Source organism: Ambystoma mexicanum, chromosome 4p (assembly GCF_040938575.1).
Source record: "Ambystoma mexicanum isolate Mex_15411 chromosome 4p, UKY_AmexF1_1, whole genome shotgun sequence".
Taxonomy (NCBI): Eukaryota; Metazoa; Chordata; class Amphibia; order Caudata; family Ambystomatidae; genus Ambystoma; species Ambystoma mexicanum.
In genome coordinates this window covers 520,378,028-520,404,183 of record NC_090927.1, presented here as the reverse complement: position 1 = coordinate 520,404,183, position 26,156 = coordinate 520,378,028, and the positions used below count along the sequence as shown (strand labels likewise).

Below are 26,156 nucleotides of genomic sequence, written 5' to 3'. Positions count from 1 at the left end.
TACATGGTTAGTAGAATACAAGATAAGTAATAGGGCTAGCTGGTGGCAAGTGCAAGGAGAGTGCAGTACATGGTTAGTAGAATACAAGATAAATAATAGGGCCAGCTGGTGGCAAGTGCAAGGTAAGTGCCGGGAGGGGGCTGTAGGATACAGAGACAGTTCCATAGTGCAGGTAGGCAGTGCAGGGAAGAGTGGCAGGGCCAAGGACCGATTAGTTGCAGAGGGCAGAGAGTAGAGGAAGGCAGATTGAAAAAGAGGCTGTTCCGATAGTCCAGTCTAGAGAGAACCAGGGCTCTGGAGACAGTGAGCTTTTGGGGGAAAGAGAGAAAAGGAAGAGTGCCTCTGAGGGGGTGCAGCTGGTAGTGGGCCTTCTTGGCAAGTTCTGTGATGTGAGGAGAGAAGGAGAGGGTGGAGTCAAAAATTACACCAAGGTTTTTTGCCTCACAGGAAAGGGAAGGAAGAGGACCCAAGGAGGGCAGCCAGAGAGAGCGAGGGAATGTGGGAGCAGGGGTCCCAATCAGAAGCATCTCGGTCTTACTAGCATTAAGGCAGAAATCGTTGGAGGTACACCAATCCTGAATCGCTGATAGACAGTCATGAATGAGTGAGAGCGAAGAGGAGGCTGAGTGGAGCCTTACAGAGAGCTGAGTGTCATCCGCATAACACTGAAAGTTAATGTAGAGGGTAGAGATAAGGTAGGCCAATGGGGCCAAGTATACATTGAAGAGCCAGGGTGAGAGGTTAGAGGCCTGAGGAGCACCACATGTGGAGAGAAAGGTGGTGGAGAAAAAGGACCCAAATTGGACCTGCAAGGGTCGGTCCAGGAGGAAGGAGGACAACCACTCCAGGGGCTAATCCATGATGTCGAGGTTCTCACAGAGTCGATTGATCAGGATTTTATGGTTGGCCATGTCAAAAGCAGAGGAAAGGTCAAGGAGGAGGAGGACCGAAGAAAGACAGGAATCAAGATTAGAGACCAGATCTTCTTGGGTGTTCAGGAGAGCAGTTTCCATGCCTCTGGCTGCCCTGAATCCAGACTGATGGTCATGGAGACAACCAACAGATTTAGTGTGGAGAGTAAGCTGGGAGGTGGTCAGATTTTCCAAGAGTTTGCCCAGGAAAGGAGAGATAGAGATTGGGTGATAGTTTGCTGGGCAAGAAGGATCGCAGGAGGCTGTTTGAGCAGAGGGTGCACAAGGGAGTGCTTGAGGAGAGAGGGGAAAGAAAGTTCCAGTGGCAAAAGAGTGATTGCAGAAATTGGCCAAGGCTGGACCGAGTGTGTCAATGTGGTCCTTGAAGGTTCTGGAGGAGCAGGGGAGCATTTGTTTGGACAACACTTTCATATATCTGACTTATCTAGAAACCTTATCAGGTGTAGATGGAGAAAAAGAGGAGAAGGGAGGAAGAGAGAGAGGCAGCCAGAGGGGGGCAGAGACAGGTAGGGGGCAAAAAACAGGAGAGAGAGGACAGGATTTCCTGAGATGTAGTGGTGGAATGAGAGGCCAGAACCATACAGAGGTCCTGGAAGGGCACAGGAGAGGTGAGACAGCAGAAGGATTGCCCAGATCCTTGCAGATGTTAAAGATTTCGGCCTTGTTGTTAGAGGCTGCAGAAATGCAGGCTTGGATGTGGGCTCTCATTCTTGGACAGGAGAGAGAGTCTGCATTGCCTTTGGAGCAGACAGCAGGCCAGTTCATCAGAGGTTGCACCTGTTGTCCTCCACTTCCCCTCAGCCACGCTGCACTTGTGTTTCAGGGTGGCAAGGTCAGAGCCATACCAAGAGTTGCACTTGGCGGTAGGCTTCAGGCAGATTCTCATGACAGGGGCAAGGATGTCCAGAGTGTTGGAGATACGGAGATGCAGGTTAGAGAGGGCTGTTTCAGAGTGTGAGTCAGCCACAGGCATAAGAGGAGCAGAGAAAGTAGGAGCAAAGGCATCCACTGACACACACTTCATGGGCCGAATGACTGAGAAGGTAGATGACAGTGCTGGGATGGGCTTAGCCTGGGGGGCAGAGAGTATCAGTTGAGAGGAGAACAGAAAATGATCAGTCCAAGATAGAGGAGTGGTGAGAGTGTTCAAGAGCGTGATGTCTGAGGAGATGAAAACATCCAAGGTATGCCCGGCAGAGTGTGTTGGACCAGAGGGTAGAATGGAAAGAGAGAGAGTGTTGCAGAGGTTTCCGAAGAGGAGGGATTACAGGCATCCAGGTCAATGTTGAGGTCCCTGAGGAGGAGAAGCTGGGTGGCAGAGGCAAGGAGAGAAGAGGAGAGGTCAGCCCACTCTGAGAGTAAGAGGGTGTAGGGGTGGCCTGTAGATGGTGGCCACAGTCAGAGAGAGGCCAGGAGAGATAGGGAGCCTGCAGACCAGGTATTCAAAGGAGGAGTAGGCCTGCATAGGAATGACAGAAGCAGGGATCCACATCGGGAAGATCAGAGCTACTCCATCTTCGGGATGGTTGTTCTGGGTTTGGCATATGAATAAAATGCCCAAAATAGTGAAGTTTGGTATGCCAAAGGAGAAGTATGGAGCAAGAAAGAGGAGGCTCATCGGATTCTATTAAACTGCCATTTCAATTAACAATGGAGAAGGTAGAAAATGATGACGAGGCCCGGTTATTAAAATGAGAACTGATGGAATTCTCTAGTAGAGGATTTGGGCAATTGAGAGAGTACAAGCATTTGTAAACAACTTTAAAGATAGTAACTCAATAGGAGAAAGGCATTTAAGAATATGTGTGACAATGAGGGTGAGAAGACAGTCAGTGAAATAAAAGAGGAGGCATTCAGGTAGAGATCACGACAGAAAAACATGCATTGACAAAGCAAGCAGGTTTTGGCTGTCATATGCATTCTCAAATTCAGCAATAATGACATCATGTGCCTGGCATAGTCAACATATGATAATGTGTAACTACATATGTGCAGCTGCTGCCCTTATATGCCATGTGCAAAGTCAGATTCCACAAAATAGCTAAATAAAGCTTCCAAGTCGATAAATGGTTACATTTTGTACTCAAGTTAAGATTCACTTAATCGTGAAGAATTAGCATTAAAGTATACAAAGCAAGTCAAAAATCAATATTTTAAAGAGACTGTCATATTACTCACACTCATATAATACAATACATTGCATATTTTAGATGTATTGCGTAGTTAAAAAGTGATTACAAATGTGTCTCTAGTTGATGATGCTGGTATACGCGTATTCATTCAAGGAATTCTCAAGTTAGCCGTGAGTCGCATGTGTTCCCTTTTCTTGGGGACTCTTCTTTTTTCCTGAGATTATGTTCACTGCAGGTTATAATGAAACTCACTTTTGAAATAGGCGTTAAAATGTTCTTTTTAATAAATACATATATTTAGCCCAGTAAGGCAGGGGAAGAAACACATCTCCTTGTCTCCCACTGAAAAACTCTGAATGTTAATAATGTCACAGAGTGTTTTGTTTTAGCCCCAATGTAGCCACCTTTGGCTTCCATTTATGGGCGATTGAGGGGCTGGTGAGTGGGGAGGAAAGGAAGAGCCAGGAAGGAAGAAGGGCAATGTCTGTTATACCAAAATGCACCTGAGGCAGCACCAAAACCACAATGTGCTAGAAGTGCAGTTACTATTTACAAATTATTTATTCCATGAAATCCATTCAGATCCAGCGGAGAGATGTTTTTTGCAAATTCCTTCATTTATTCAATCAATCAATCAATATCAATAAATGTATTTGTTCAACCAAAATTACGTTTTTACAAAGAGTAAAACAAGTTGAAAAAAAAAGTTACATTTTCTTTATACAGATACATTAACATTTTAAGACATTTTAAAATCCAAGAACCGCTACAAGAGAAGCAAACATGCAGCAGCCCCATGCCTTTCTAACCCGTCCTCATCCTGACTGTCCATGCTTTGCAAATGCAGTGGACCACTGAGAACAAAACCTCCCCAATTTGCTGAGCTAGAGGGCCGCTATGATGTCTCGTGCGTAGAACTGATCCGGCCATTTTTTGGCATAGGTTTCAAACATGTGTTCCTAGGGACTGCGTAAAGAAGACATAAGAAGAGAACATTTACAATTGTCTTCTTCAGGGCTCCGCATACTTAACATAAATCACTCCGGTTGGCTCCAATTCACCTTCCCACCTTCCCAGCCAAGGGCAAGGGGCCAAGACATAAAATAATATAAAAGGCCCTCAAGGTGTTGTATTTATTTTATTTTCACATTTCTAGCAGCGCTCTCAGCCTGAGAGCATCTAGGTGCTAGTTGCATTACCATATACATAAACAGTAGATTAGGATTTAAAATTCCCTTTTATATTTTTCGGAACCCATAACATTTCTAACTTGTAAATAGTGAACAATCCTAAGGATTTCAACTGCTTTTTTGAACAATGTAATGTCCATGCTCTCCCAAATTCTTTGCTTTTAGTCCTGCTTTGTAATATTCATTGGGTGTTCCCCATAGTGGGCAAGAACCAAAATTGCTAATCCTGTCCTAATCACTCTAAATCAGGTAAGGTTTTCTGACCGTGGATAGAAATGAAGGTTTGTAAGGTGGGCTTTATATTTAGAAGGAGCTGGATTCACCCACATCATTTCCCAAAACATTGAATGTCTTAACGCCAGCTCCTCAGATATGGGTCTTAAACGTATTTCTTTCTGGGTAAGGATTGATAATACAGCATATGTAATCCTTATAGGGATTTTTGAAATATGTTCTCTGTTCTCTACGGTGTGAGGCAATTTGCATAGCCCCAAAGCTTGCCAGGATACAATGCTCTGACTACACCTTTGTCTCTATAGACCTCTAGTGGGGTCCCCAAAAGTGGCCACCAAAGCTGCAAGAAAAAGGAAGTTTGCCTCCCGCTACCTGTTTTAAAATCACTGTTCTTTTCTCCACCTGGGGCCTCTAGGACCTATTATAAGCAAATCTAATCTACAGAAAGTCAAATGTTTTAATTTGTTCGAGGGGAGCATGACCTAAAACTATTTTAGAGTGCCTTCATTTTTATTTTTCTAGATAGATGCTTTGGTGGCAGAACTCTTCAAAACTGACCAATAATTGCCTCAGACTATTCTCTGTTTGGGAGAGAATGACTGCATTCTATGCTAAAAGCAAAATCAGTACTGATCTAGCACCCATTCTTGGAGGTTGTCCACTCTTAAGCTGGAGTCAAAAGACAAAATTGTAAATTAAAATATTGATCTGGGCTGGGGAAAGGAGGCAACCTTGTCTCACACTGTTTGCAATAACAAAGTCGTAACTTACTTGACCCTGATGAAACAGGTGAACCCTTTCTCTATATCATGGTCCAGGGCCTTAAATAGCTCAATCAGTGAAGCATCCATGCCTTGAGTCCTCAAAGAATCCAATAATATGGTCCTATTGACCATGTCAAATGCAGATATATTTAATGACTAAAATAAAAGCCTTGCTCTATGGTCCCCACCCCGGAAGTATCTCTAGCTTCAGTTCGAATATTGGATTTACTCTCCCAGTCCTGGATTCATGAATCATAGCTAGTACAACCTTTGAGAACATTTTTCCAGAGTCATCCAAAAGGGAAATAGGTTTGTAGTTTGCAGGATGAGGCCTATTTCCTTTTTTTAAATACATGGGGCCTCATTCCGAGTACGGCGATAACCAATGGCGCTATTAACGCCTTGGTTGACGCCGTACCCGGACCGGCAGCGCCTTGGTGGATGGCGGAATTACCGCCCCATTCCAAGGTTGGCGGGGCGGTAATTCCCCATTCACCAAGGCTCTTCCCCATTCCCAAATGAGCCCCCATAGGGCTCAATGGGAATGGGGAAGATGCAAATAACGATGACCGTTCATTACGGTCACCGTTATTGGCTTGGAGGCCCCTTTGCGCCCTCGACTTTAACACCTGCTCAAAGCAGGCGTTAAGGGCGAGGGCGCAAAGGGAACTCGGAGTATGGCGGTAAGGGATCACCGCCACCGGTCTCGTTACCGGTGGCCGCTATCCCTTACCGACATACTCGGAATGAGGCCCATGGACTTGCAATTTTCTAGGAATCAGGAATGGCCCAGGTTGTTAAAATCAAATTAAACCAGGAATACAAGGTGAACACCCAAACCATTTTGTCAAATTTAAAAATGTCTGTTACAATAGCCTTAGCTTTTCAGCCTTCCCAACCTCAGTAAGAGAAAAATGGGGGACAGAAAATGGGACCAAATACAGAGTAACCTCCCGCCTTTTCTTACTCACATGACGTGAGATCTGACTTTTCACACTTACCAAAGTATTGAACACCATGTTTTTACTGGGTCCTCTAACTCTTGCTTGATATTACCATTAAGTGCTAGACGATGGCCCTCATGTTATCACGGCCCAAAAAGACCAGGTGTCCTTAGTCATGACATCCAGTGGCTCATTATACATACTGGGCCTTCCTAATACAAATAAGCTCTGTACACTGCCTCCTTAACATACTACCAACAGATAACGTGTTGGCTTCTCTACTGCTTTCATCTTCTTGAGTAAACAAGACAGTTCCCTTTTCTTATTCCTGCTGTCCTTATCAAACCAAGTGGACACCGGAGGTCCAATATGCTTGCAAGACCTGGCAGGAAATGTCCAGAGGTTGTTAATAATCTTTAACATCTCAGTGGCAGCATTACATGTTATTGAGGAGCATGAGTCATGACCAAAAATCCAAGTACTGCAGTATAACAGAACACATAACTCAACCTAGATTTTGCTGAGAAGGACACACTCGCATTAGTATCTACCGCTCACTGGTCTATTTCCATGTTCAAGTAAATAATAATATGAAGGGGATCATGGTCACTTTGCACCCTTGACTTGACCCAGACAGTTCGACAAACAAAAAACTAAAAACAATTCTTGAGGATACCTGATGTGTACAGAAGGTGTTGATTCCTTAAGCAAGTGTATGCTTAAGGGATCTTCCATTTACTGCCTTAACATTCATCTCCATCGCTCAATCTCTCATTAAGAATCCTGTCCTATTAGTTGAGTCCAAGGTGCAAGACATTATTTATTAGAGTGTTTTTGCATAGCACTTTAGTGTCCACAAATGGGCACTTCCAAGCGCAGGGAATAGACATTCTGAATGTTGGATGTCCTGGAGACATCAGAGAAGAAGATTCCGTTGATGGTGCAAATGCGAAACCTATTTACATCATTCTTAATTTTTCAGTAGGACCCTGTGGCTTTCCAATGGAGATTGCAAATGGAAACTTTGCCTTTTGCTCAGAATCTGAAGGAACAGTTGTTGCCTACTCATGCCAGCATGGTTATCGTTTGGAAGGGCAGCAAGAATTGACCTGCTTAGACCACCGCTGGAATTTTCAAGCACCTGTTTGTAAAGGTAATGGATACGTTTTGAGATTCTTGAACTAATGTAGCTGAAGCGTTTGAATGGAGGCAACTTGCATCTGAAAGCTGAACTCTTAAAGAAACAATCACTTACTACATCTGTGCAAATATACATGTAAATTACACATGATTTACACTTATGGCCAAATTTGGAAATCTGATATGGAGTACATTCCTGTGGAACAATGTAGACAAAAATACAATTATATAAAAACGTTTTTTCTTTCACTCAAAAATACTTTTTTCACCACGTATCCATCATTACTTCTCACCTCTCTTATATTTGCAGAAGCTTGTATTAAGTTTAAACCTTATATCCAACACTAGCATGTGTACCCATGCTTCGAATGGTCATTCCTACTTCAGTCCTAGTTTGAAGTTTATTTAATTAACTAAACCAATGCTTCTGTGTAGACAATATTGCTAGTCTTTCCTGTAGAAGCTAGTGTGAACAAATTGTCTTTGTTTCCAACTCTGGAGCAAGCCACATAAAGCTGACCATGAGAAAAGCATGAATCCGATAAATTGGTTCCAGCTACTTTGAGTTGGAGCTTTGAGATTGTGCAGCAACATTATTGGTTTCCTGATCGTCAGCAGAGGCAGTGGCGACCTCAAAATAAGTGCAGTATGTGTAGGGCTGAAGCGTGTAAGCTTGAAGGGCCCTGCCCGTATAATAAATTAATAATAATAAGAAGAATTTTCATATTATTATTATTATACAAAAGTATGTGTATGACTGAAGGATCTAAGCTTTGTACTGTTGAGATGGCATACATCCATCAACTTCCTTGGGAATTATGTTTCTTCCATTATCATGAGAGATTGGCCACGATGTGGCGGACAACGTCATTGTGGTCACTATTGAAGAGACATGCACCATTTCTTGTAACCCGCATGACTTCAAAAGTAAGTGGTGCTAATGTCAGCTAAAATGCTGATGGTGTGGAAATTTTAGGAACAATGACCTGCTGAACTTTAAGAACAATGGGCCTCATTACGACCCAGGCGGTAAGTTACCGCCTGGGCCGTGACTTTACCACCATGGCGTAAACTACGTTTACGCCATGGTGGTTGGCGGATTTACCGCCCCATTCCAACCTTGGCGGGGCGGTAAATCCCCATTTTCCCATTTACCCTTCCCCATTCCCATTTTGCCCCATAGGGCATAATGGGAGTGGGGAAGGCGTTAATTACGCCACCGTAAATTACGGTGGCGTAATTAACTCCATGGTCCCTTAGCGCCATGGATTTTAACACCTGCTAAAAGCAGGTGTTAAAACCTCCATGGCGCTAAGGGACCTCGTACTCAGGCGGTAAGGGTCGGCGCTGTTTACGCAGCCGTAAAACCCTTACCGCCTGAGTTGTAATGAGGCCCACTGAATGTAAAACGACAGCAGAACTATGGCGCAAAGAGTCTTATTGCGGGGGTAAGAATTGCAGACCGCTTAAAAAAAAAATCCAGGAAAGATAGAAGTATGCTGAACATGTCGAACAGACACACACACAAGCAATGAAGACCGCTTAAAAAAATAAATAGAAACATGTACACTTTGTACATTTTACATTGTCAACACCTACCCACATGCCACATTTCAGGTTTGTAGAATGTTGGGAATTATGCTGAACATTTTCGAACAGACACACACACATATCCACACATTTCCCTTTTATATAGAGAGAGATTTACACCAGTGTTGTGTACGTGTGTTCACAAATGTTTTTAAGACAATGTTGACGTTTTGTGAATCCACAGGTACATTTTTAAAGGCATGTATCTCTTCCTCATTCCGACTCTCACTTGACAGACTTATAATTTATAACACACCCTGTTAATTTTCACTTTTAATGGTCTTGACCTAAGTTGTGCGTGGATAAATTACACAACTGTGCAACATTACCCCAAAATGCACATCAATAAAAAAGTAATGAATCCTTTTATGAAACGACTCATAGGTGCATGGTTGAGTGACTGCATTTTCTCACGAATAAAGAAAACTGTGCGGGTGTCCCACAGTGTGTGGTCCAAGCACAAGATAATGATCCACTGTTTGTCTCACTTTGTACCCCAATAACAGAGAAGGCATATATATCATAACAAATATGTTTCCTTCTATCCTAATCTTCGATTCCTTCACATTCCAGATATGAATGCATGTCTATGATTGCTTCCATGTTTTATAGGCCCAATTCATACTCAACAATTTAACTTTTAGAGCATCAGCATCAGCCCCAGAATATTAAGGCAAATAGTAAGCAGTATACAAATAGAAGGAAAGAAGAAAGAACATGACGAAAAAACTGAAATAAAGCATGTTCAAATCTTAAGTTTTGGTCATTGCAAATTCCTTTCCCAGCCTAGCAATAAAGGCCCCTTAATTGGAAGGTAAGTGGCAGGAATTCAAAGCGCCTTCTCTGGGGAGCAGAGGGGGGCACTAGGTCAGTGTCATTATCCTGTGTTTCAGCTTTCATGCTCACAACCTTTGAATACTGGATGTCGATGTTAAGGTATTAGGTGAAGAAATGAATCAGAGGTCGATTCCGAGATTTAGATCAAATCTTCCAATATCTTTGCTTTTTTATAACATTTTAGACAAGTTATCTTTGGAAAAACCTACAAGTCGTTCATCAGCGATCACTCAGATGTGCAGATTCTACAGCCTTCTAATATTCTATCTCCTGATCATTCTCGCACACGTTTCTCATTTAGCTGGGCTAATGCATTCTTCTGAATTTAGATTCAATAGATTATGTTTGAATGATGCTATAACTGTTTGGTGTTGGGTAACACTAGAGCAGATACAGTTTGCACATCTTATCGGAGAAGTATTGCACTGTATGATTTTTGTCCTAAATGTGCTGTTATTTGATGCAAAACTGCATTCCCTGTTTTAAAGTGTAATTTTAGACAATGCCACCCAACACTTAGGTTTCTAATGTCATTGGGTGATCCCTTACTCTGTAAAAAGAACCTGATTGCTGCTTTAAAATTGCTATTGTGTTCTTGATTTTATTTTTACCCTGAAAGGAGTTATTCTGTTCATTTGGTTGGTTGACATAGGCCAATAGTGGAGTTGTATACATTGATGGAATAACAGTATAAATGTTTATTTAATTTGGAACGCTTTTAATCTTTCTCTAAGGCAATCGTTATGATGATGATTTAGATCTAAATATATTGTATCTAGTCAATGATGTGCACTGTTTTATTATGTATGTGCTTAAATGTTTATAATTAACTGAAATACATTTTATGATGATGGTATTCAGACTAAAACAGAGTTTATTAACTGGTGGATCATTCAGAAAAAACATCCCCTCTTTAATTGTACTAGCTTTATAGTGGATTAAAAGGTGTGTAAACAACTTTCACCTTTCTGTGAACGTGAAAGGGCAGGTACAAATGGCATGTATTTGGTTTTGTAGACCCCTCTACACACGGGGCACAACCTGTCCATTGTGTGTATATATTTCTTTGCTTCAATTATCATTTCTGGAGGAAGGCTTCCCAATTTAAAATTCAGAAAGATACTGCACACATCTGGAAATCGGAGCTCTTCCACATATCTTTGTATCATAACAGGCCTGGCCATAGAACTTGGCTATCTCATTTCTCATTCTTTTTATAATGTTGCATATCCTTCCTGAAGCTAGTTAGCACCAAATGTTCCTTTATAATTATGTTCAACCTCTCGTTAGAAGATGTCACTACTGGCAGTTTCTTAAAGCTTCCTGGTTTTGATAGTGCATATCTAACAGACACTAGGCAATGTGGACAGTCTTTTCACACAGGACAAAATACACACATATGATCCCTCTGACCGTGCCTGGGTCTACATATATCAATGCCCAACAATTCCTTATTATTAGACTAACCCTTTCAGAGAAAACTGGCGTAGTACAATTCTAGCCTAAAGGCTTGTGAAAAGGCAGGCTGTCATATTCTCAGTAAACCTTTCTTTCACCTACTCTTAATAATAATAGTTGCTATCTTGAACAATGTTTCTAGCCTCAAACATGCACCCTCATATGAGATGTTCCACCTCTCTGATACCCTGTCCACTGGGCTCCAGGAATGAGAGATTAGGATCTCACTTCTTAAATGGCAAGACCAAGACGACTGGTCTCCCCCCCCTCTACCACTAGCACCCTCTCTCTACCCGCCACCAGGATGGCAAAAACAAGGAAACCTAATGATAACTTTAGCACATCACCATCCATATCCTTGCTCTCGACAGCCTCTCAACAAGCCTCTCCTTCCATCAAAATTGCCCTTATCAATGTACGATCGATGGTTGCACATGTACTCGATATTGCTGATCTTATCTGCACCAATGGCCGAGACGTCCTTGCCATCACTGAAACCTGGCTGCACCAGGCCGCAGGCCCCGCTCTATCTCTATCTCTCCCAGATGGTTACACTATCGTTAGGTCAGACAGAGATATCGTAAAGGAGGTGGAGTTACCTTCATAGCCAAAACCCACTGGGGTCTCAGAGTTGCCCCCCATGCCTGTTTCCCTTCAGCAGAACTCCTTTCAACTAAACTCCCTATCTCAGCAACTCAAACGCTCCTATTGCATCTAATCTAGCGTCCTCCAGGTCATATCTCATTCTTTGAGGAAGACATTACCGACCTTCTAACTCTTAATACCAAACCAGGCTCCCAGTTCATCCTGCTCAGAGACTTCAACTTAGGCCTGCACGACCCTAACGACACTAATGCCATGGTGCTGGAAAATTCAATTTCCCAGTTGGGCTTCAAACACTGTATTCTGTAGCCAATGCACAATACGGGCAGAACACTGGACTGGCTTGCAGATCTCAACTGCACCACCACAATCCTCCAGAACGAACCTACCGCATGGTCAGACCATCACTGTATCTCCTTCTCCTTCCAGAGGAATGCACCTACTAATTCCAGCTCCACATTGCCCCTCAAACTCTCTCCAGAAACAACCAGAACATAACGCTTCAAAACTTACAAACCCTGATCCATGCCATCCTAGATCTGCCTAAATACAATGACCTTGATGCAGATAAACTAGTTGACCTAGACAATGATACCCTTGAACTAGCTGTAAATAATATCGCCCCAATCAAATAAAAAAAAAGCAAAACCAGCAGCCCACCTTAACAAATGGTTCACGACTGAACTAAAAACCCTCCGCAACACTAAAAGAGCTGCTGAAGCTTTGTGGAGAAAATCACCCTCCATTCCTAACAAGGTAATGTTCGTTTCTGCGGTCACCTCGTACAAATCGGCCATCCTTAACACCAAAAAAGAGACTTACAACAACAGAATTCTCAATGCCAAATCTGGTACTAAGGAACTTTTGGGCATCCTGCAGGAACTAGAATCCCCAGCTCCACCAACCGAAACATGCGTCAAGGATGCAGCCTGGTGTGCCAAAATACAGAAGGCTCTCTCTGACAAAGTCACCATGTTACAAACAAAAATAGAGACAAAAAAAGCTAATCTGGCCAATAGCTCTAGCACTAACACCGCGAGAGACCCTCATCCCCCACCTTGCCCTACTTTCTCCTTCTCGTCAGTCACACCGAAGGAAGTGGAAAATATTATCCTAGGCCTAAAACCTTCAAGATGCCAGGGAGATGTTTGTCCCACCCCAATCATTAAGGAATGTGCCAAATAATTCCCTCCATTCATTGCCACCATGATTAACATCTCATTCACCACCAGCGCGGTCCCCAAAAACCTCAGGGAGGTTTGGGTTATGCCCCTCCTATAAAAAAAAACCTAGACCCAATCATCCCGACCAATTACAGGCCCATTACTACTGTCCTGTTCCTCCTAAAAGTATTGGATAGAGTGGCCTGCCTCCAGATCCAAAAACATCTGGAGGACAATACCCTACTAGGTCTCCACCAATCTTGCATCAGACCAAGACACGGCACAGAAACTGCCCTTTGGATTTGAAAATCCAAATGGATGAAGCCAAAGATAAGGGCAACCTGGCCATCCTTAGGTTGCTGGACATCTCTGCAGCATTTGATCTGGTCGATCACCAGATCCTCACAGAACACATCTCCACAGCTGCCGCCTTCTTCACAAATGCCTCAAACTGAATCAAATTGTTCCTCTCTAACTAAACCACTAGGGTCTTTTCACCGGCAGCTTCAGCTGATTCAATCCCCATATACTGCGGAGTACCCTCAGGCTTCTGCGTCTCCCTGATGCTCTACAACATATTCACAAAGCTTCTCTTCGATTGTCTTGATAACATGGGTGACACGTATACGATTACGCAGACGACACCCAGGTTCTCATCATGCTCTCTGGGGACTATGAAAATGATTCCAATTTGATCAACGACATCTTCCTGGAAAATTAAGCCTGGATGGCGGCGCACAGTTTGTGTCTTAATGATGAGAAGATGGAGCTCCGGATCATTGGATCCCATGCAGGTCTAAACAAACTAGATCCGTGGTACACGTCCTTCAACATTGATGGGAAAACCATCAAAGTTGCAAAGGAGGTCAAAGCATTAGGAATATACCTAGACTCTACCCTCTCACTTAAGAAACAAGTTAGCACCACCGCCTCTTCAACCGCCTATACCAACAAATGGATTAATGCATGCAAATCCTATTTGTAACCCAACAGCTGCATCACGCTAGCTAGGGCTCTAGTCTTATCAAAGTTAGACTACTGTAACACTCTCTTCTTAGGCTCTACAGAACGGAATCTCAATAGACTACAGGTTACAGAATATTGCATTGAGATCAGCGTTAAACATCCCCAGATCTAACCATATCTCAAGTCTCAGACAGGATGCCCACTGGCTTCCGGTGCGTGACAGAATCACGCTCGACACTCTAGTTATCACGCATAAATGTCTGTCTAACTCCGCCCCAAAATATCTCTCGGACAAATTCTTTGGAAACAAATCAGCCAGATCAACCAGATCTGTCTACTCTCACTGCTTCAATATCCCAAGGTACAAACTTAAAATGGCCGGTGGGGCTAGCTTGTCAGTCCTGGCCGCCACATGCTGGAACTCCCTCCCTCCTACGATCAGAGCTGAACACTCCTTCTGGTCGTTTAGAGCCAAAGGTAAGCACTGGCTCACTGATAGGAATTACTAACAGGTCCTTGATTTATCCTGGATACCCCCTCGATACAACTTAGTCACATTGCCTTAATATCTTTGCTTCCTGCATTGTCGACCAAACTGTAACTGCCGGCGACAACTCTTTGCACTTACTTGTATTGTTATGCTAGCCTACTAAACCTCTAACCCCTGGTAGGCTAGCACTGCTTTCTGTATTATATGTATGTATCTGTAACTATGTCATAAGCTCAAGCGCCCATTTACCTCAGGGTTAGGTGCACGTTACAAATAAATACACTAACTAACTAATCGCAGTGGTCCCCAAGTGCTCGGGCAGATCTGAAAAGCAGAGTGTGAAGAAAGGAGGGAGTGGGGTGTTAGTAGGGTGTGGTGGGAAAAGGAAAGTAAGAGTTCGGATATCCTGTTGGCAGCTTCCGTTCAGTTTGCACCATTCCCAGGATCTTAAGTGTGGTTTTCTGGTGTGCGCGAATGTCCATGTGCTGTTGTGGCAGGTTATGTGTTGTTAGTCTGTTGTTGCAATGTGGTGAAGTGCGTGCGAGTTGCTGGGCCGAGAGGTGATTATCTGAGTTTCTGTATGAGCACTGTATGCAGAAATTTGAGAATCGGGTTAGTGGGGTTCCCTTAGCTCTTTGTCTTTGTGTTTCTGTGGTCAACATCTATGATTATAAATGACAAAATGATCTATGATTATAAATGACAAAATGAAAAAAAATGAATGTTCATTTTACCTCAAATTTCAATGTGAAAGGGCACATTTGTAGGTAGGGGCACCAAATGTCACATATAGTAAGGGGCTTAAGCATATTAATGAAGCACATGGCATGCCAACCAGTGAAAATAACATGTAAAGCCTACAGTGTGAACGTACAGTCTATTGCAACATTATATTGGAAGAGCCATGAAGGTATTCTCTGAGCAAGCCTGCGCACCTCCTACCACAATACACTGCGGAGTGCCACAGGCCTCCTGCACCCCCCCAACACTGTACAACCTCTTTACCTTTACACCACTTCAACAATCTGGACAACCTCGGTATAGAATACACAAACTATGCCAACGATACCCAAGTTCTCCACCCCTTAACAGGCTCATAAAAAAAAGACGTAGAATCATTCCGTAAAATCTACGCCACCATCCAAGCTTGGATGACAACCAACGGATTATGCCTCAATGGGGATAAAACTGAACTCTTCTTAATAGGCCCCAAGGAAACTCTAAACAAACTTGACAAACAATACAACTCCTTCTCCATTGACGACTCTCAAATTCCAGTATCAACATCAGTCAAGACCCTTGGGGTATACATCGATTCCACGCTCTCAATGACACGCCAAGTCATTGCCATTGTGTCCTCTGCCTCTCTCACAACCAAAATAATAAATGCGGTCATACCATTCCTATCAAAGACAAACTGCCTCTACTTAACCAGAGCTACTGTAGGAGCCAAACTAGACTATTTCAACATCTTGTTTGCTAGCACCTCGTCAAAAAAACCTGAACCAAGTTATCCAAAATAATGCACCAAGGGCTGCCCTCAGTATTCCCAGAAGAGAGCACATTACCAGTGCCAGACAAAAAGCCCATTGGCTTCCAGTCAAAGAGAGGATACTATTCAAAACCATGTCCATAACCCACAAATACCCATGTCTCACAGACCCCCCATATCTGTCAGAAAGAATTGCCAAAGTAACATCTTCCAGACCTATCAGGACACATCAATCAAACAAGCTTAAAATCCTGACTATCAAAAGAGCCAAAGAAGGAGGTACCAGCTTAACATTCCTTGGCCCCAAGCAATGCAACATCCTCTCTACCACACTGCGAAATGAAACATCCTATCTAGAATTCTGCAAATCACTTAAAACCAAGCTCTTAAGATAAACTCACCAGTACTCCCTTCCCACTCCCCTGTCCCCCCACCCCTCTCACCCTGTTTCCAGGTTAGGCCTCCGCCGCCTCCATCGCCTGACTCATCACTTCCACTGTTGTTCTCTGTAACTGTTCACCTGTTCAATTGCTCACCTGTTTGGCAAAATGTTCAATGTAACCAAGAACCACAGACAGGTGCCCATGTCTCTTTCTCTGTGTAACCAAGTAAGCACTGCTATAACAGTGCTACAATGCCCCAGGGCCACTTTGTGTGCTTTTTAAATACAATTAGTACCCGGCGAGAGTCAAGCAGAATGCAACATGCATTCTGATTGGCTCTCGCCAGGTCTTTACCCGGCCGAGAATCCTTCGATTCTCGGCCGGGATTCCAGCCGCCTTGTCCTCGGTGGGGGCGTGGCAGCCCCGCAGCCAATGAGGAGGCTGGAAGCAGGGCCATCCCCGCTCCGAGCCTTCCTGCGGCTGAAAGGCTGCCTTCGCCCCCCCGCCGGTGACTCGGGTAAGGCTTTTTTGTCTTCCCTTTCCTCCCTCCTCCCCCCCACCCCCACTTACCTTCTTGTTCCTGCTTCCCCGGCGAGGGACGAAGTAAGCCTCCAGCCGTGTGGAGACTCGGAGCGGGGCCATCCCCGCTCCGCGCCTTCACACGGCTGGAGTCTTCCCTCGTCCCTCGCCGGGGACGCAGGTATGCTTTTTTTTCACTTTTTTTTTTTATTCCCGTCCCACTCCCACCCTCCCAACCCCACTTACCTTCGTTTTGATCCTTTTTGGGGAGCGGACGCGCTGGGAACACTTGTGTTCCCACCGCGTCTGCTCCCGATGGCTGCCATGGAAAGGGAAAACGGACTCCGTTTTCCCTTTCCATGGCGGCCATTTTCTTGGTTGTTTCTTTTTTTTTTCTGTCCGGAAACGCGACAGTACCCCGGTCACGCACATAATGCGGGTCGGGGTACTAATAGCAATATGACCCTCGCGGCGCGGGCATTACCGACTCAGGTAAGGCCCCGGGGCCATCGTTAACTATGGGTCATATTGCTTAAATAAATAAATGTTCCACAAATTTGGGGCCCTGAAAATTTGACTGCACACTCGAACATTAACAATCATTTTTGAAGACAACAATTGGCCGTCTCCAAGTATGCACCAATCTAACAATGAATGTGTAACTAGGACTATAGTATATTAGCGACTTGCCGGGAATTTCACCAACTTTATCCTGGTTATCCCTGTGGAGGAAGGAGCATGCCACATTAACAAGATTGCGGTTACATTACTTGAAGAATAATCCACAATCATATAGAGTTCCCTGGCTAAACAAAAATTAAAAAGATATGTCTGAAATTATTTGTGAGGGTTGGTTCTTCTGCCCCAAAACTATACCAGCAAATGCCAAGTTAGTAGTAAATAATGTGTTGCTACAGGAGATATAGTTAAACAGAGATGTTCAGGAGTTGATAAAAAGCAAGAATCGGGTTCATGCCATTGTAAGTAACAGCAATGGAATCCATCCCTATCTCCTTTGGTGCACCAAGCTTAGTCTACACTTTCACATTTCAACAGCAAGATTTGACATTCTTCGACTAAAAACAGTGACTGGTATATGAAAGAGTAAGGACTTGGCCCAGTGCTGCTGTCCCCTTTGTCAACAGCAGATGGAATGACGACTGTATTTTTTAATCGTTGTGTCCCAACTATTGCGAAATTAGACTAGGGATTTATTATAAATGCTCTCAGCAACCGGGGTAAGGCAACATAGACCGGCGTTATTGGTTTTATTGATGGCCACCACGAAAGAAGTGACATGGACCCTGCACTTCTTTTTGGGCCAGTGCTATATAAGATGCAGAGAATGGACATGTTCTAGCATATTGGTTAGAGGATGTGTTTTTTCTTGTATATGATTTGACTGTTCTGTGCTTTATAATTTGTAACCAAGGATTTTAAAATGTCTTATGGGTTAATAACTTTATGGGCTTTAAGCAACTGTACATTTTAAATGCAATTTTTGTAATTTACATATTGAATTGTATTTGATTTTAAACATTTTTTAAAGAAAAGAGCCTCATTACGACCCTGGCGGTAAGGGGTTTACGCCAGCGTTAGCTGCGCCGACCCCTTACCGCCAATTACGAGGTCCCTTAGCGCCATGGAGGTTTTAACACCCGCTTTTAGCGGGTGTTAAAATCCATGGCGCTAAGGGACCATGGAGTTAATTACGCCACCGTAATTTACGGTGGCGTAATTAACGCCTTCCCCACTCCCATTATGCCCTATGGGGCAAAAATGGGAATGGGGAAGGGTAAATGGGGATTGGGGACTTACCGCCCCGCCAAGGTCGGAATGGGGCGGTAAGTCCGCCAACCACCATGGCGTAAACGTAGTTTACGCCATGGTGGTAAAGTGACGGCCCAGGCGGTAACTTACCGCCTGGGTCGTAATGAGGCCCCATCTGTATAAAATAGAATTTGACGTTGACTTCTAGGTTGGATCCTGCAGTGTACCTCCATTTCCCAACATTTAGGGGCCAATTGATGGAACAAACGTGCGCCGAAAATCTATGCGCAAGCAGGCGCAAGCAGGCGCAAGTGCGAAAAAACAGGCGCACGCGCACATATGTGATTCATGGAAGTCCCTGCGGGATGTGCGCCAAACCCGTGCATGGCGCACGCGTCACTGAAACATCCCGAACGGCGTGCGCGACGCGCACAGTGAAAGCGCACAACCTCGGCGCACACACCAAAAAGGGGGCGGAACACGGGGCGTAACGCGCGGAATGGGGAACAACGCGCAAAAATAAGGGCGTAACTGGGATGTACTGCTGGGAAGCAGACGGAACACCCACACGCATGCGAACCACATGTATTCATGGAATCGAATAGGGCAAAGACGCGCACGGCCAAAGACACGCACAGGCCTAAACATGTCCGCCACACGAAGGCAGGCGGTAGCGTCCCTGCGCATCACAAAAGCGCCAATATACAGCAATGATGAATGTCCCATACTGCTATTGTGCCTGGGGTTCACGCGATCGGGCCTGGGGGTTCGCGTGAAGTTTTTTACGCGATCGGGCCTGGGGGAGCGAGCTACGTGTATTACGGGGGTTCGCGTGAAGTTTTGGGGAGCGAGCTACGTGTATTACGGGGGTTCGCGTGAAGTTTTTCACGTGATCGGGCCTGGGGGAGCGGGCTATGTGGATTACGGGGGTTCGCGTGATGTTTTTCACGCGATCGGCCCTGGGGGAGCGGGCTACGTGTATTACGGGGGTTCGCGTGAAGTTTTTCACGCGATCGGGCCTGGGGGAGCGGGCTACGTGTATTACGGGGGTTCGCGTGATGTTTTTCACGCGATCAGGCCTGGGGGAGCGGGCTACGTGTATTACGGGGGTTCGCGTGAAGTTTTTCACGCGATCGGGCATGGAGGAGCGGGCTACGTGTATTACAGGGGTTCGCGTGAAGTTTTTCACAGGGCCTGGGGGAGCGGGCTACGTGTATTACGGGGGTTCGCGTGATGTTTTTCACGCGATCGGGCCTGGGGGAGCGGGCTATGTGTATTACGGGGGTTCGCGTGAAGTTTTTCATGCGATCGGGCCTGGGGGAGCGGGCTACGTGTATTACAGGGGTTTGCGTGAAGTTTTTCACGTGATCGGGCCTGGGGGAGCGGGCTACGTGTATTACGGGGGTTCGCGTGAAGTTTTTCACTCGATCGGGCATGGGGGAGCAGGCTACGTGTATTACAGGGGTTCGCGTGAAGTTTTTCACACGATCGGGCCTGGGGGAGCGGGCTACCACTCACCGTCTGCCTTGCGTGTAGAAGAACGCGTAGTCAACACCCGCTGTAAAGTAATAGCGTGTGAACCACAACGGCTGGAAAACACACGCACCGCACCCCACGAAAAGCACGTACAGAGCAATGTAAAGGCACGTGGGATCTACAAGCCCTGCCAGGGAAACGCCCGTGTGCGAAACGTCACAGACGCGCTTACGCACTAAGGGCCTTTGGTCCAATGAAATTGCGTATGCGTGCTGCCGCGCTTATGCGCTAAGGGCCTTTGGTACAAAGAAATCGCGTATGCGTGTTGACGCGCTTACGCACTAAGGGCCTTTCCTCGATTTACACGCAGACGTGCAAGATTTTCACGTGCCAAATCACTCCGTATCAAGCTGGCCACGCGTAAGCACACGGAAGATCACGCTCCTGCCCAAAAGGCCGAATTACTGCCCCCCAGAGTCCCGAGCATCCTCCCACAAGCCATCTGCTGCTGCCTGCCTGCCTGCCTGCCTGCTGCCACCGTGCCCTGCCATTTGGTGCCTGCACATCAGCCATCTGCAGGGGTCCATTTGCTGTGTCCACCCCTGCTGGAACAGAAGACTCCCGACTGGGATACCATCGCTCCACAGCCCAGCCCCAGGACCCAGTTGCCCACCCACTCCTGCCTCTGGGGTTGCCATGTCGGCACCATGCAACATCTGGCACCACTGGCAACCCCCGGCCAGAGAGGCAGAGGGGCACCAGCTTCACTGCCACCGAAGTTGGTGTCCTGGTGGAGCAAGTCCTGGGGCAGTATGATGCCCTCTTCGGAAGTAAGCGCGCCAACAAGGAAGGACGGACTCGGATCTGGACGGACATCGTGACTGCCATCAACGCGGAGGGGGTGGCAGTCCGCGACTACCAACATGTCAAGAGGCGCTGGGATGACTGCAGGTCCAGGACCCTCTTGAAGGCCCGGTGCCTCGTGGAGGGGGGCCGGGGCCGCATGAGTACCATCCAGATGAGGGTCCTGGAAAGCGTAGGCCCAGCGCTCCACGCCCAGATCCTTGAGAGACAGACCCGTCTGGAGTTGACCGGTAAGTGGCCAAGCATTGCTGTGTGAGAAAGGGCATGTTGCAGTGTGCTGGTTGTCTGATACTTGCCTGTATGTGTGACATAGGCCATGTATGCATGTGTGTGTGCAAAGATGTCATGCATGTGAGACCAGTAATGTGTGAACCACACGGTTGGTGCATGTGTTCAAATGCAACATGGGTTGCCCTATGCAGAATGGCCACATGAAAGCATGCCAGTCTCTGTTCCTGGACATGGTTGGGGGTGAGGGATGGGTGCTGATGCCATGTACATGTATGTTGTCCATGTCTGTGTGTCTGACCTGCGTGTCTGTGACTTGTGAATGCCAGGGATGCATGACACATGTCTGTTGCAATGTTCAGGTTCACTGATGCAGCCTAGTCATCCTTGTATCCACTGTGTCTGTGGTGTACGAGGCCAGATGGATGAAACTAGGGTGAAGTGTGTGCATGTGATAGGCATGGCCCATGATGCATGTGAGTTCCAAAACAACATTGTATGTTTCAAGAATCCCTTGGACACGTATGCTAATGTCCATAGCATGCGCCATGTCTTTTACCGCATGTGTTTTACCTGCACTGACCCATGTGTTGTGGATTGAAATGATGGAAGTGATCTTTGGCAGTGCCACTCATCTGCTATTGCTTCCTGTCTGGGGGACCATTGTACAGTACCCTGATGCTTGTGTTCAATGTCTCCCTCTACACAGCGCCACGTGAAGAAGAGGGCGGAGACGGCGCTGTGGAGCAAAGTGGCGGGGATGCCCCCATGGCTGCAGCGGAAGGGGTGGGTGAGCCCCCACAGGGGCTTGCAACGGCGGAAGACGGGGTGGAGCCATCCAGGTTGGTGGTTTCCACAGAGGAGGAGGAGGCCGCTACTGAGGCACACATGGGGCCTGGTGGGGGAATCCCTGCTGGTGCAAGTGTAGCAGTCCAGGGGCAGGGGCAGGAGGCAGCACAGGTTGCCGTGGAGGGGCCTGTGCATGTCACTGTCCCTGACACTGTGACTGCACCACCATGCACCAGCAGGGATGCCCCGTCCCAGGCCCGTCCGCAGGTAGGGGGGATGTCCATGTCATCTGACTCCCCTCCACCTGCGGACGAGGGGACCCCTGGCCGTATGGAGAAGGTCCAGATTGGTGTCGCGTTGCGCCCAGGTGCAATTCGTGATGAGGTGCGTGCTTCCCGGGAGGAGCATGCAAGGCATCACGGAGAGCACTGTGCCGATGTGGCCCAGTTGGGATCGGCCATGGTCGGGGGTTTCCTACATGTGTCGGTCAATCTGGCGACCCTCTCCTCCTCTGTGGAGACTATGCACCAGTCGTTCTCCATGCCGTCTTCCGGCCCAGATGCCACCAGGGCCCCCTGTGGACCTGCCCCGACCAATGCAGCCAGCTCGGTGGGGATCCCATCCCTGCCACAGTCGGGAGTCGGAGGTCCAGCAGGGGTGGACACACCAGCAACTGGACCCCAGCAGATGGAGGATGTGACGGCATCATCGGGCAGGGCACGTGCACGACGGCGTCGGTGGATTCCATCAGCCTGGATGCCGTTGTGCTGGCACAGGCAGTTGCGTCGGAGGCAGCAGCAGGCTCGACGTGGGAGGCATCATGGCTCGGGGCCATCAACATCAGGGGTGCAGGCATCGGCCGGAGGGCAGGAGAACCCTGGAATGGGAGTGGCTTCCGTGTGGGAGCGGTTGGGCCAGCAGATAGGTGCGGAGCGGCAGCGGACAGAGGAGGAACGGCTCAGAATGGTCAGGGCGGAGAACTCCATGCGGAGGGCGCTGAGGCGGGCTGAGTGCCTCGAGGGTCTTCGCAGGGAGTTGGAGCTGGACACTGCTTTATCCCTGCGAGACCTCGGGGCCAGGGAACATGCCCGCCTCCAAGCCATTGAACAGGAGTTTGATGATGCCCTGGCCCATGACAACATCCAGTGAGCCGTTGGACTAGCCCGCTGCCCTTGTATGTAGTTAGTGTAAGGTTTCCTTTGTTTTTGGATTTATTTTGGACCTTTTGGACATTGGCCACATTTTTGTATATAGTTTATTTTATTAGTTAGTGTTGTTAGATAGGTTTCATTTCTTTTGTTGGGATAATGGACCCTGGCTTGTCCGTCTGTACATAGTTCACTGTTGGATTTTATTTTTCTTTCACAATTTACCCATGGAGCAATGGCTTTCAATTATTATTTCCCATTGGATTTTCTTTTGTGGACAGTGACTTTGGACACCATTCCTTTGGATTATGACTTTTGGTTTTGCTTTTTTTCACGGACATGCTTCTTTTCATTTTTGTACATTCCCATTTCTGTTTCTTTATTTTTGAATCTATTTATGTTTCCTTTAATACATATTTTATGATCGAACTTCAATGTGTAGTATCATCTCATTGGTTTCATGCATATAATGATATGGGTTTTGAGATTCACTGACACCCATTGGGTGTATGTGAGGGACATGTGTTTGTTTCGAAACTTGCAATTGGTGTTCTCTCATGTAATTGCCATTTCTGAGTGGGTGGATGCAATACTCGCGTGGGTGTTTTGCATTTGGAGGCTGACCATAGGGACCATGGATCTAGATTGTGATGACATGTTGGCTGGGGAACATGAGTTGGGGCCTGCTGGCAGGTGTCCCACAGTGCTTGGGGGTGGGGTTGGTGGGGAACATGAGTTGGACATGGGTGGGGGCCTGCTGGCAGGTGCCCCACAGTGCTGGGGGGTGGAGGTAGTGGAGACATGAGTTGGACATGGGTGGGGGCCTGGTGGAGGCTGCCCCTGTACTGCTGGGTGGTGGGGGTGGTGGGAGACATGGGTGGGGGCCTGGTGGAGGCTGCCCCTGCATTGCTGGGGGGTGGGGGTGGTGGGAGACATGGGTGAGGGCCTGGTGGAGGGTGCCCCACAGTGCTGGGGGGTGGGGTGGTGGGGACATGAGTTGGACATGGTTGGGGGCCTGGTGGAGGGTGCCCCTGCACTGCTGGGGGGTGGGGGTGGTGGGAGACATGGGTGGGGGCCTGGTGGAGGGTGCCCCTGCACTGCTGGGGGGTGGGGGTGGTGGGAGACATGGGTGGGGGCCTGGTAGAGGGTGCCCCTGCACTGCTGGGGGGTGGGGGTGGTGGGAGACATGGGTGGGGGCCTGGTGGGATGTGCCCCTGGTGGCTGGGGGTGCAGGGGGACATGCGTTGGTGGGCAGTAGTGCAAGTTGACATGTGGGTTGGCTGGGGGGCATGGCCATGGTGGATGGGGTGCCTGCAGGACATGTTCAGGGTAGGCCCCTGTGGTGTGAGCCACCTGCAGGGGCCGTGGAGGGTGTAGAGGGAACATCTGGGAGGACCCACACGTGCAATTCACGTGTGGTGCTCCCCGCACACCCCTGTAATACACGTACCCTGCTGATATCGCGTGTGAAACTTCCCGCACACCCCGAAATACACGTAGCCTGGACATTCGCATGTGGAACTTCCCGCGCACCCCTGGAATACACGTACCCTGCTGATATCGCGTGTGAAACTTCCCGCGCACCCCAAAATACACGTAGCCACGACATTCGCGTGTGGAACTTCCCGCGCACCCCTGATATACACGTACCCTGCTGAATTCACGTGTGAAAATTCCCACGCACCCCAAGATACACGTAGCCAGGAGATTCGCGTGTGTAACTTCCCGCGCACCCCTGATATACATGTACCCTGCTGACTTTGTGTGTGAAACTTTCCACGCACCCCAAGATACACGTAGCCAGGAGATTCACGTGTGTAACTTCCCGCGCACCCCTGGAATACACGTACCCTGCTGATATTGCGTGTGAAACTTCCTGCGCACCCCGAAATACACGTAGCCTGGACATTCGCGTGTGGAACTTCCCGCGCACCCCTGGAATACACGTACCCTGATGATATCGCGTGTGAAACTTCCCGCACACCCCAAAATACACATAGCCAGGACATTCGCGTGTGGAACTTCCCGCGCACCCCTGATATACACGTACCCTGCTGAATTCACGTGTGAAAATTCCTGCGCACCCCTGAAATACACGTACCCTGCTGAATTCACGTGTGTAACTTCCCGCGCACCCCGAAATACACGTACCCAGGACATTCGCATGTGGAACTTCCAACGCACCCCTGATATACACGTACCCTGATGGAATCTCGTGTGGAACTTTCCACGCACCCCTGAAATACACGTACCCTGCTGAATTCACGTGTGTAACTTCCCGCGCACCCCGAAATACACGTAGCTTGGACATGCGCGTGTGGAACTTCCCGCGCACCCCTGGAATACACGTACCCTGCTGATATCACGTGTGAAACTTCCCACGCACCCCGAAATACACGTAGCCAGGACATTCACGTGTGGAACTTCCCGCGCACCCCTGATATACACGTACCCTGCTGAATTCACGTGTGAAAATTCCTGCGCACCCCTGAAATACACGTACCCTGATGGAATCATGTGTGGAACTTTCCGCGCACCCCTGAAATACACGTACCCTGCTGAATTCACGTGTGTAACTTCCCGCGCACCCCGAAATACACGTACCCAGGACATTCGCGTGTGGAACTTCCAGCGCACCCCTGATATACACGTACCCTGATGGAATCGCGTGTGGAACTTTCCGCGCACCCCTGAAATACACGTACCCTGCTGAATTCACGTGTGTAACTTCCCGCACACCCCGAAATACACGTACCCAGGACATTTGCGTGTGGAACTTCCCGCGCACCCCTGATATACACGTACCCTGCTGAATTCACGTGTGAAAATTCCCGCGCACCCCTAATGTACACGTACCCTGATTGAATCGTGTGAGGAACTTCAAGTGCAGCCCTGTAATACACGTACCCTGCTGAAATCGCGTGTGGAACTTCCCGCACACCCCAGAAATACACGTACCCTGGTGAAATCACGTGTGGAACTTCCCGCGCACCCCTGAAATACACGTACCCTGATGGAATCGCGTGTGAAACTTCCCCCGCATC

General features: G+C 47.3%; 1 protein-coding gene across 1 annotated transcript in view; it reads left to right on the top strand.

Annotated features, from left to right (window-relative positions):
- The window catches only part of TPO (thyroid peroxidase), a 670,859-nt gene that overhangs the window by 435,046 nt on the left and 209,657 nt on the right, over positions 1-26,156 (top strand). Inside the window, exon 10 of the mRNA XM_069605188.1 lies at positions 7,179-7,349. Within this exon, the coding sequence (XP_069461289.1) occupies positions 7,179-7,349 (171 nt within the window). The remainder of the gene's footprint in view (positions 1-7,178; positions 7,350-26,156) is intronic.